At 45.5% G+C, this 13071-nt stretch overlaps 1 protein-coding gene across 1 annotated transcript in view; it reads left to right on the forward strand.

Annotated features, from left to right (window-relative positions):
• Nucleotides 1–513: 513 nt before the first annotated feature.
• LOC120053326 (cAMP-dependent protein kinase type II-beta regulatory subunit-like) overlaps nt 514–13071 on the forward strand; it is a 30498-nt gene continuing 17940 nt past the window's right edge. Inside the window, exon 1 of the mRNA XM_039000452.1 lies at nt 514–778. Within this exon, the coding sequence (XP_038856380.1) occupies nt 514–778 (265 nt within the window). The remainder of the gene's footprint in view (nt 779–13071) is intronic.

A 13071-nucleotide genomic window follows, 5' to 3' on the forward strand; every position in this document is an offset into this window, starting at 1 on the left:
GCACAAGGCATTGGTGAATGTTGAACTTTTCTTGCACACATATTAAGTAAAAATGTTTGATTTACATAATGAACAAAGTTTGACTGTATAATTTATTAAACAGCATTGATGCAATGGCTGTCATCTGATTAGGCCTATAATAGTATGCCACTGCAGTTTTTGCCCTCAATTGCAGAGTTGATTAGGCCTACAACATTATGCCACTGCAGTTTTTGCCATCCATTGCATTGCTGCAGCTCGCTCTCATACGCAATCCCTGGGATGGTGGTTGCCATGGTTTCTTTGGTCACATGTGTAGCCAGAAGCAGCACAAGATGCTGAGTCCAAAAATTCAGAGCCATTTTCATTCAGCACATTGAAAGGATTATCTGCATTGCATGGGAATTATAAAACATTCCCTGGGCAATTAAAATCTGTATTTTGTTTGGAGTAGAATTGAATAGAATTCTTTCATTTGTTGGAAGCACAAAGATATACATTTTATTCGTATTTCTCATAGATTTGACATCAGGAATGAGTATAGAAATTCCTGAAGGATTGACGGAGCTGTTGCAGAGCTTTACCGTGGAGGTGCTGAGGAATCAGCCGGGAGATTTGCTCGAGTTCGCTTTGCAGTATTTCACCCAACTGAAGAACAGTGAAATCAGAGGAGCCGCGTTTGGCAATGACCAAAATTCGGCCACGAGACCCAGTGGGAAAGCGGTCAATTTCATTGAGGAAGCCATGCAGATTGATTCTGAAAATGGAGAGGAGGAGAGTGACGACGAGGAATTCACAGGTAGGCTAATAAATGAATAATAACAATGTTGAGCTCCATTCTATTATATTGTATTCAATTTCTATTATATCATTCAGCCAGTGGAATATCGGAATGGAATAGAACAGAATAAATTGTATATGAGATGTAATGGAATTCTACAATTGCAACATGTTTGCATCTTAGAAAATGTAGCCACTGTAGCCAGTGATGTGTGATGAGCTTTCAAATTGTTTCCCACATTGTAACAACACTATGCCATGATGATTCTGTCTGGGCTGTCATTCGCCAAATATGGACATGGTGATGGCGGCTGATTGACACGTAATGAACATACTGTGCAACTGTGTAGCATTCGATCTCTAGCCAACAGTTTATCCTGATTCCTGAGAATTTAATTTGACATCATTAGGCTTACACAATGCATATAGGCCAAGTTACTACAGAGGGAGTTAGAGCAACAATAGAGTACACAGTCCTCATGAAAATCACATAAACCTTAGTAGTGGCGATTTTAGCATGTAAATCTTGGTGGGGCAAAAAAATATATATATTTGTAGATACATGCCAGCAAAGCCACTACACAACACAACGATAAACAATCCATTAATTGCACTATAACGGTGACAAACGGTGCCCACAAACTGATAGTGCCTATATAAAAGCTGTCTCAACAGCAGAGCTTTCTTTTCAGCACCATAGAAGTAAGTCCTTACCACTGCTACACCTGGCTATCAGCGGAGCCTCGTCTGGTAGCGAAACCGTTAATTCAGCCTAATTCACTGCCTTTTTAATAAACATAGCTGATATTGCTGACTTGCTTAAACAAATGTGGGTTCTACTGACAATTGAGACATACAAACTATGGCATAATGGAACGATGAGTGGATAAGAAGCAATCCGTAATTTCGATTAAGACATTAATGAGCGAGCTAAGACGGACGTTGTCATAATAACTATTTGTTCAGCACTTTCGAAATGTACAGTGACAGAATTCAGAACATGGGTCGTTCTTTCAGTATTCTCCCAGTACACCAAGTCAGAACTGTAGGATAAATAAAGGGGGCATATAAGCAGACAATATTCGATGATGACATTTCTCTGAAACAGGCTATAGGCTGCATGTACACCACCAAGTCAGAACAGTAGGCTAAGTTATGAGGGGGAAATGGACCAAATTATTAGGGTGAGGCACATGGGCTACTACAACATACACGTAGTATTACTTTCTTAGCTACAGTATACATATCTCCCTGGCATATTACATAATTTATGCAGCAGCATACAAGACATTTTTGGACTCACCGTTGTGCTGTGCTCACTTGAACAGGAAGGTGGCGCTGTGGTCCTTGTGGGCAAATTTTGTCATGAAACTTTGTCATCAAAGTCTGACATTCTCGGGATTTATGGTGCTTTCAAGACAACTGGGAACTCTGGGGGGAAAAAAGGTTGAATCATGACATCAGTGATCTTCAGGTCAGAGCTCTAGAAAGAGGCCAGAGTTCCCAACTTGGAATTCCGAGTTGGATGACCGTTCAAAATGTATTTTCCCAGTCGGACAAATTGTTTCAGAGTTCCCAGGTGTCTTGAACTCACTGAAGTCTGAGATTTCCCTGTTACGAGTTTCCAGTTGTTTTTAAAGCGGCAGAAGTCATGCTGGATTGACAGAATGGCCAGTGTATTCAACCTTTTCTGCCCCATGGTGTTGTGTGTGAATGTTTATCCTTTTTAAGCTTGGAAAAGAGACCTTTAAACCCAGACTTGGACCACACACTCTCCACCGAATAGCAGGCAGGGGAAGCAAAATAGTGATTGCTTTGCAATGCTTGCAGTTAGCCTCTGATTCCTTCCAAACCACTCAATGTTGAATTTGCGATTTCCAACTTGTGTAATCTTCATGTCCAATGGCCGATGAGCACCTATACGTTTTATCTATAATTTCTCTTCATATGACAAGGATTGAAAGGGGATTTTCCAGTAGATTATCGATGTGATTCATGATTTTAACTGCTTGTCTAGCTTGTTAGCTAAGATTTTGAAAGTATGACGTTTACATGATCAGTCCAATCAAAGCTACGGTAGATATAACGTGATTTGACGTCATTTTATCTGTGACCAATGAACTTCAGCCATCTTGGATGGGCACTTCTAATGTAAATCTATGGCAGCAACCAAGGGGGCTTAAACTTTCCAGCTCTCCCTGTAGATTTTGTGGTGACGTAGTGTCCCCATGAGTGACAGAACACTGAGCCAATCACTGCGCAACTAGAGAAGATTACCAACCCCTACGCTCTATATTTTCCGCTGGCTGCCCTTCCACCACAGAAAGCACTGAACTAGGCTGAAACACCTGCATTTTGGAGCTGCCTTACTCAAGAAATGAAAAAAGAGAACATGTTTGTATACGGCTTTATTACGGTTTCTGTACCAAATATTAAGTTCTGCTTTTCTGATGTATCAAATACTTATGTCATGCAATAAAATGCAAATTAATTACTTAAAAATCATACAATGTGATTTTCTGGATTTTTGTTTTAGATTCTGTCTCTCACAGTTGAAGTGTACCTATGATAAAAAATTATAGACCTCTACATGCTTTGTAAGTAGGAAAACCTGCAAAATCGGCAGTGTATCAAATACTTGTTCTCCCCACTGTATGTATATATAAAAAAAAATGTTGCTGTGTTTGTAATATGATATGTGACAGGTATTAATGCCAAAATAACATGCAAAACAGGCAAAAATGTATTTCGTTTTTGCTAAACAGGTGGGGCTCAAAACAGGGTGGGGCTCTGTAATGACGATTTAATCTACATAAAAAATAGAGTGAGAAACTCAATTTATACACTACCGGTCAAAAGTTTTAGAACACCTACTCATTCAAAGGTTTTTCTTTATTTTTACTCTTTTCTACATTGCAGAATAATAGTGAAGATATAAAAACTATGAAATAACACATATGGAATTACGTAGTAACCAAAAAAGTGTTAAACAAATCAAAATATATTTTATATTTGGGATTCTTCAAATAGCCACCCTTTGCCTTGATGACAGCTTTGCACACTCTTGGCATTCTCTCAACCAGCTTCATTAGGTAGTCACCTGGAATGCATTTCAGTTAACAGGTTTGCCTTCTTAAAAGTTAATTTGTTAAATTTATTTCCTTCTTAATGCGTTTGAGCCAATCAGTTGTGTTGTGACAAGATAGGGGTGGTGTACAGAAGATAGCCCTATTTGGTAAAAGACCACGTTCATATTATGGCAAGAACAGCTCAAATAAGCAAAGAGAAACAACAGTCCATCATTACTTTAAGACATGAAGGTCAGTCAATACGGAACATTTCAAAAACTTTGAATGTTTCTTCAAGTGCAGTCGCAAAAAGCATCAAGCACAATGATGAATCTGGCTCTCATGAGGACCACCACAGGAAGGGAAGAACCATAGTTACCTCTGCTGCAGAGGACAGGTTGATTAGAGTTACCAGCCTCAGAAATTGCAGCCCAAATAAATGCTTCACAGAGTTCTAGTAACAGACACATCTCAACATCAACTGTGACTCAGTTGAGAGGAGACTGTGACTCAGGCCTTCATGGTCGAATTGCTGCAAAGAAACCACTACTAATGGACACCAATAAGAAGAAGAGACTTGCTTGGGCCAAGAAACACGAGCAATGGACATTAGACCGGTGGAAATTTGTCCTTTAGTCTGGAGATCCAATTTGGAGATTTATGGTTCCAACCGCCGTGTCTTTGTGAGGCGTGGTGTGGGTGAACGGATCTCTGCGTGTGTATTTCCTACTGTAAAGCATGGAGGAGGAGGTGTTATGGTGTGGGGGTACTTTGCTGGTGACACTGTCTGTGATTTATTTAGAATTCAAGGCACACTTAATCAGCATGGCTACCCCAGCATTGTACAGCGATACGCAATTCCATCTGGTATGGGCTTAGTGGGACAATCATTTGTTTTTCAACTGGACATTGACCCAACACACCTCCAGGCTGTGTAAGGGCTATTTTACAAAGAAGGAGAGTGATGGAGTGCTGCATCAGATGACCTGGCCTCCACAATGAGTCAGACTGCAGAGTGAAGGAAAAGCAGCCAACAAGTGCTGAACATATGTGTGAACTCCTTCAAAAATGTTGGAAAAGCCTTCCTGGGGAGTTTGATTGAGAGAAAGCCAAGAGTGTGCAAAGCTGTCATCAAGGAAAAGGGTGGCTATTTGAAGAATCTCAATATTTGCTTTGTTTCACACTTTTTTGGTTACTACATGATTCCATATGTGTTATTTAATAGTTTTGATGTCTTCATTATTGTTCTACAATGTAGAAAATAGTAAAAATAAAGAAAAACCCTTGAATAAGTAGGTGATCTAAAACTTTTGACCGGTAGTGTAAATGGCCAGCCTTTTTTGTCAGTCAATACAGATGTAGGATCTTAGATTGAGGTAGTTTGCTACAGTAGGAAAATAATCCTGCAGCAACAGGAAATGGGAATTATTATGTGGATTTTAATTAATAGGCATTTTTTGGAGGGGTTGATACATTTTTCTTAAGGGCAAATCAAGTCTGACATTTTATAGTGGAAATGACAAACTTTAGAAACCTTTTTATACCTTGAATACACTACAAGTTTGCATTTTCTGCTGTGCAGGAACATTTTCATAAACAAAGAAGTGATACAATTAAAATCCTACATCTATCCTACATCTGTACGCAGCAGTATGGGATTGGCATACACCTCTGTAGGTCTGAAAGCAAAGCAGTTGGGGGGAAAAGCACAAGTGTATGTGACAGGTTAGCATTGCATGCCTCAGTGGTTATGGTGCTTGAGAAAGAAGAAGTCTTAATGGCTGCTACTAGGAGGATAGGCAGAGGGCTGCTGCCAGAGGCCTATGATAAAACAGTTGCAGATAAAACACAGACAATAATAGAATGGAATAGATCAAGCCCCGTGGATCATTACTTAATTCAGTAGATATATGGTGGTCCTCTGTAGCTCAGTTGGTAGAGCATGGCTCTTGCAATGCCATGGTAGTGGGTTTGAGTCTGGCTTTGGGGAAAAAGTGTCTGCTAAATGGCATATCTGTCACGCCCTGGCCTTAGTATTCTTTGTTTTCTTTATTATTTTAGTTAGGTCAGGGTGTGACATGGGTAATTTATGTGGGTTTTGTAGTGTCTAGGGTGGTTGTAAGGTTTAGGGGGTTTATTTAGAGTAGTTGGGTTTATGTTTAGTATAGTTGTCTAGCTGTGTCTATGGTTGAGTGTAGGTGTTTAGGAAAGTCTATGGTTGCCTGAATTGGGTCTCAATTAGAGACAGCTGGTTATTGTTGTCTCTGATTGGGAGCCATATTTAAGGTAACCATAGGCTTTAGCTGTTTGTGGGGAATTGTCTATGTTGAACGTTTGTAGCCTGTGTGTGTGCACTACGTTTATAGCTTCACGGTCGTTTGTTGTTTTTTTGTATAGTTTGTAATAGTGTTTCGTTTCATGTTCATCTTCGTAGAAAAAAATAAAAGAAGATGGCTTATTTTCCACATGCTGCGTTTTGGTCCGTCTCTCCTCCACACGATCGTGACAGAATTACCCACCAAACAAGGATCAAGCAGCGTGATCAGTGGCAACAGGAGCAAGGAACAAAGGATTCATGGACATGGGAGGAGATTTTGGATGGAAAGGGACCTTGGGCACAACCGGGAGAATATCGCCTCCCTCGTGAAGAGCTGGAGGCAGCGAAAGCCGAGAGGAGGCGATATGAGGAGGCAGCACGGAGGCAAGGCTGGAAGCCCGCAAGTACAACCCAAAAATTTCTTGGGGGGGGGCTTAGAGGTAGTGGGCCGAGGGCAGGTAGGAGACCTGCGCCCACTTCCCAGGCTAACCGTGGAGAGCGGGAGTACGGGCGGACACCGTGTTACGCAGTAGAGCGCACGGTGTCTCCTGTACGTGTCCATAGCCCGGTGCGGGTTATTCCACCTCCCCGCACTGGTAGGGCTAGATTGGGCATTGAGCCAGGTGCCATGAAGCCGGCTCAACGCGTCTGGTCTCCAGTGCGTCTCCTCGGGCCGGCTTACATGGCACCAGCCTTACGCATGGTGTCCCCGGTTCGCCTACATAGCCCGGTGCGGGTTATTCCACCTCCCCGCACTGGGCGGGCGACGGGGACCATTCAACCAGGTAAGGTTGGGCAGGCTCGGTGCTCAAGGGAGTCAGTACGCCTGCACGGTCCGGTATTTCCGGCGCCACCTCCCCGCCCCAGTCCAGTTCCACCAGTGCCTACACCACGCACCAGGCTTCCAGTGTGTCTCCAGAGCCCTGTTCCTCCTCCACGCACTCGTCCAATGGTGCGTGTCTCCCGCCCATTACCACCGGTGCCTACGCCACGCACCAAGTCTCCTGTGCGTCTCCAGAGTCCTGTGCATCCTGTTGCTGCTCCCCGCACTAGCCTTGAAGTGCGTGTCCCCAGCCCGGTACCACCAGTGCCGGCACCACGCACTAGGCCTAATGTGCGCTCCCAGGGTCCAGTATGCCCTGTTCCTTCTCCCCGCACTAGCCTGAAGGTGCGTGTCTTTAGCCCGGTGCCTCCAGTCCCGGCACCACGCACCAGGCCTACAGTGCGCCTCATCCGGCCAGAGCCATCCGTCTCCCCAGCGCCATCTGAGCCATCCGTCTCCCCAGCGCCATCTGAGCCATCCATCTCCCCAGCGCCATCTGAGCCATCCGTCTCCCCAGCGCCATCTGAGCCATCCGTCTCCCCAGCGCCGTCTGAGCCATCCGTCTGTCCAGAGCCATTAGAGCCGCCCGTCTGTCCCGAGCCGTCAGAGCCGTTAGTCAGTCAGGAGCCGCTAGAGCCATTCGTCAGTCAGGATCTGCCAGAGCCGCCAACCAGACAGGATCTGCCAGAGCCGCCAACCAGACAGGATCTGCCAGAGCCGCCAACCAGACAGGATCTGCCAGAGCAGCCAACCAGACAGGATCTGCCAGAGCCGCCAACCAGACAGGATCTGCCAGAGCCGTCAGCCAGACAGGATCTGCCAGATCCGTCAGCCAGCCATGAGCGTCCAGATCCGTCAGCCAGCCATGAGCGTCCAGATCCGTCAGCCAGCCATGAGCAGCCAGATCCGTCAGCCAGCCATGAGCAGCCAGATCCGTCAGCCAGCCATGAGCCGTCCAGCCAGGATCCGTCCCTCAGTCCGGAGCTGTCGTCCCTCAGTCCGGAGCTGCCCCTTATCCTGGTGCTGCCCCTTATCCTGGTGCTGCCCCTTATCCTGGTGCTGCCCCTTATCCTGGTGCTGCCCCTTAGTCCGGTGCTGCCCCTTAGTCCGGTGCTGCCCCTTAGTCCGGTGCTGCCCCTTAGTCCGGTGCTGCCCCTTAGTCCGGTGCTGCCCCTTAGTCCGGTGCTGCCCCTTAGTCCGGTGCTGCCCCTTAGTCCGGTGCTGCCCCTTAGTCCGGTGCTGCCCCTTAATCCAGTGGGGTTAATGGGGAGGGTGGCCATTTGGAGGAGGCTACGTAAGCGGGTAGTGACTATGGTGGGGTGGGGACCAAGACCAGTACCGGAGCCGCCGCCGTGGAAGGAAGCCCACCCAGACCCTCCCCTAGACTATGTGCTGGTGCGCCCGGAGTTCGCACCTTAAGGGGGGGGTTATGTCACGCCCTGGCCTTAGTATTCTTTGTTTTCTTTATTATTTTAGTTAGGTCAGGGTGTGACATGGGTAATTTATGTGGGTTTTGTAGTGTCTAGGGTGGTTGTAAGGTTTAGGGGGTTTATTTAGAGTAGTTGGGTTTATGTTTAGTATAGTTGTCTAGCTGTGTCTATGGTTGAGTGTAGGTGTTTAGGAAAGTCTATGGTTGCCTGAATTGGGTCTCAATTAGAGACAGCTGGTTATTGTTGTCTCTGATTGGGAGCCATATTTAAGGTAACCATAGGCTTTAGCTGTTTGTGGGGAATTGTCTATGTTGAACGTTTGTAGCCTGTGTGTGTGCACTACGTTTATAGCTTCACGGTCGTTTGTTGTTTTTTTGTATAGTTTGTAATAGTGTTTCGTTTCATGTTCATCTTCGTAGAAAAAAATAAAAGAAGATGGCTTATTTTCCACATGCTGCGTTTTGGTCCGTCTCTCCTCCACACGATCGTGACAATATCATTATATAATAGTATACAGTACTTGTCTTGAGCAGGACCCCACCAGAGCGGAGTACCGGCAGCTAATTCTTCTACTGCTTGAGCTCCTGCACCTCTTAAGCCTGTGTCACACGAAGACATTTCTGGTGCAGCTGCAAGTTCCAATTGACATCTCAAGCAACCTTGCTGATACACGAAGCAATTCAAATGCAATTGAAATTGCATACAACATCGGATCCTGTCATACATCATATTTTGATAAATTATTTGTTTATCCAAATGTTTGGTAATTGTAACAGCATCACTATAGACAAAATGCTGGCTGTACAATTTAGCTAGCTACCTAAACTGTTGCCTATTTGGACAACTACAAATAACTTCAAATACCTAGGTGTCTGGTTAGACTGTAAACTCTCCTTCCAGACTCACATTAACCATCTCCAATCCTAAATTAAATCTAGAATCGGCTAGAATATTCAACCCCTTTTCCTATTTCGCAACAAAGCCTCCTTCACTCATGCCGCCAAACATACCCTCGTAAAACTGACTATCCTACCGATCCTTGACTTTGGAGATGTCATTTACAAAATAGCCCCTAACACTCTACTCAGCAAACTGGATGTAGTCTATCACAGTGCCATCCATTTTATCACCAAAGCCCCATATACTACCCACCACTGCAACTTGTATGCTCTCGTTGGCTGGCCCTCACTACATATCTGTCGCCAAACCCACTGGCTTCAGGTCATCTATAAGTCTTTGCTAGGTAAAGCCCCGCCTTATCTCAGCTCACTGGTCACCATAGCAACACCCACACGTAGGACGCGCTCCAGCAGGTATATTTCACTGGTCATCCCCAAAGCCAACACTTCCTTTGGCTGCCTTTCCTTCCAGTTCTCTGCTGCCAGTGACTGAAACGAATTGCAAAAATCTCTGAAGCTGGAGTCTTATATCTCCCTCTCTAACTTTAAGCATCAGCTGTCAGAGCAGCTTACCGAAAACTGTACCTGTACACAGCCAATCTGTAAATAGCACACCCAACTACCTCATCCCCGTATTATTACTGTACCGATTCCAATGGTGAATGAAGGAGTCAGGCGCAGAGAGCAGGGTAGTTCCGAGCAAGTGGATATTTTAATATTCCAACAAGAATATAAATGAGACGGCTACGCCACACAACAAAAGGGCGCGTCAAGATACAGTCAAAAAATAACTAGGACAAAATCCACTCTATAACAAACACCACAAAACAGAATAACAAGCCCGCACAAAAGTCGGCGGGCCAACTGGGTTTAAATAGCTCACTAACCCTAAACACAAAACAGGTGCAACCAATTAGACAAAACTAAATGAAAACAGAAAAGGGGATCGGTGGCAGCTAGTAGGCCGGAGACGACGACCGCCGAACGCCGCCCGAACGGGAAGAGGCACCAGCCTCGGCGGGATTCGTAACAATTACTTACCCTCTTGCTCACTTGAACCCCAGTATCTCTACTTGCAGATTATCATCTGCACATCTATCACTCCAGTATTAATGCTAAATTGTAATTATTTTCTCCTCTATGGCCTATGTATTGCTTACCTCCCTACTCTTCTACATTTGCACACACTGTACATAGATCTTTCTATTTTTATTTTCTTTTGTGTTATTGACTGTACATTTGTTTATGTGTAACTCTGTGTTGTTGTTTTTGTTGCACTACTTTGCTTTATCTTGGCCAGGTCACAGTTGTAAATGAGAACTTGTTCTCAACTGGCCTACCTGGTTAAATAAAGGTGAAATAAAAATTTGCCAACCATGTATTACCAACCTAGCTAGCTAACCAAGCTAGCGACGAGCTAAGCTAGTTAGCTAGCTAGTGCAGTTCATGTTGGACAATTTCAGTTGAAACTGGACAGAGAAAGGCGTCACTGGCCTAAACACAATACCCCATAATGTCAAAGTGGAATTATGTTTTTAGAATTGTGTACAAATTAATTACAAATGAAAAGCTGAAATGTCTTGAGTCAATAAGTATTCAACCCCTTTGTTATGGCCAGCCTAAATAAGTTCAGGAGTAAACTCTGTGTGCAATAATAGTGTTTAACATGATTTTGAATGACTACCTCATCTCTGTACCGCATACATAAAACTATATGTAAGGTCCTTCAGTCGAGCAGTGGATTTCAAACACAGATTCAACCACAAAGACCAGGGAGTTTTTCCAATGCCTCGCAAAGAAGGGCACGTATTGGTAGATGGGTAAAAAAAAGCAGACATTGAATATCCCTTTGAGCGTGGTGAAGTTATTAATTACACTTTGCATGATGTATCAATACACCCAGTCACTACAGATACAGGCGTCCTTCCTAACTCAGTTGCCGGAGAGGAAGGAAACCACTCAGGGATTTCACCATGAGGCCAATGGTGACTTTAAAACAGTTACAGAGTTTAATGGCTGTAATAGGAGAAATCTGAGGATGGTTCAACAACATTGTAGTTACTCCACAATACTAACCTAAATGACAGTGAAAAGAAGGAAGCCTGTACAGAATAAAAATATTCCAAACTTGCGTCCTCTTAGTGCCATAAGGCACTAAAGTAAAACTGCTAAAAATGTGGTAAAGGAAAATTATTTCCTGAATACAAAGGGACAAATCCAACACATCACATCACTGAGTACCACTCTTCATATTTTCAAGCATGATGATGGCTGCATCATGTTATGGTTATGCTTGTCATCGGCAAGTACTAGGGAGTTTTTTTGGTTGATAAAAATAAACGGAATTGAGCAAAGCACAGGCAAAATCCTAGAGGTAAACCTGGTTTAGTCTGCTTTCCACCAGACACTGGGAGACAAATTCACCTTTCAGCAGGACAATAACCTAAAACACAAAGCCAAATATACACTGGAGTTGCTTACCAAGACAACATTGAGTGGCCTTTTCCCACACGGGTCTTCCCCATTTTTTGCAGAGGTACTGGGTAATTTTTCCTTCACCAGATTCCTATTCCTCCAAGCAGGTCAAGACATAAGCTCTTGCAGGGCGTCAGATCCCTGCTCCGTGGCCTTGTTAGCTTGGCTGAGCTTATGGCTTCCCTTTGTGACAGGTGTGATGATGGCATCCCCACTGAGAATCCGCATACCTTGTGTATGCACTGCCTGGGTTTGAGCCACGCGGAGATGGCAGTGGAGCGCCCTACTGGATGCCTGTTTTGTGTGGTGTTCTCAAAACGCCATCGCCTGGCGCGATTGGAGGCCATGTGCGAGTGGATCGGCAAGGCTCGGGATCAGGCTGGGGACGAGCTCCCTACCTCAGGAGTGGTGCGCCAGCGAGTTGTTAGTCCCTCTCCTGGGCCCAGTACCCCTCCCAGAAAGCGTGGCCGGAGCCAACGCAGGCAGAGCTCATCTGCTGCCAGTCCTGGACGGGGGCAGGAGTCAGCCGCTGGGACCACGTTGAACGGAGGGCGCATGCCCTGTGGCAGGAGGTTGATAGCTTCATTGGCGACAACAGCTGTTCCCTGTTGGCCAGTGATAGGCTGTTCCTGGGGGACGATGCTGGCACTGTTCACCACCGTGAGCGGGGCTACCAGGCTGACAGGCCATCAGAAACCGGCAGCGGGGCTTCATGGCCCCCAGCTGCTCGAGAGGCTATTAGGAGCCTACTCACTCGGGTAGCCACTGCACTGGATATCAAAACTGGTGGACAGTAAGGACTCTCCATCTGTCCCCATCTCTGTGAGGCCTTGCAGGAGAGTTGGGCCTCTGCCAGGGGGCGCTTCCGACTCACAACAGAGACTGGACCATGGAGTTATGTTGCGGGCGCAGAGTCACTTGGCCTCCGGGAGTACCCGACCATGGACACCATGATAGCTGCCATGGTCCTCCCAGACCAGGAGATTATAGGGCGGAACCCGCGACTGAAGCCCTCCAGAGTCTTTGATGCGGACTTGAAAGCCACATATGGGTCCCTCTGCTCTCTTGGCCACCTTACCAACGTGGCCATGCTGCTGCAGGCCTACCTGCAGACTCTGTTGCCCCGGCTGCAGGAGGGCACGGAGGAGATCCTCCGGGAAGCGATGGAGGTGTCTCGACAGCTTTCCCTGATCCAGAGGGATGTGGTCATTCAGGATGTGGTCATTTACAGTAAATCTGTAAATTCTCACTTCGGATGTATCCCTCCGCCGCGGAGTGATATCAATATATTGGAGTGATC

The sequence above is a fragment of the Salvelinus namaycush genome, chromosome 9 (assembly GCF_016432855.1).
Source record: "Salvelinus namaycush isolate Seneca chromosome 9, SaNama_1.0, whole genome shotgun sequence".
NCBI classification, from domain to species: Eukaryota; Metazoa; Chordata; class Actinopteri; order Salmoniformes; family Salmonidae; genus Salvelinus; species Salvelinus namaycush.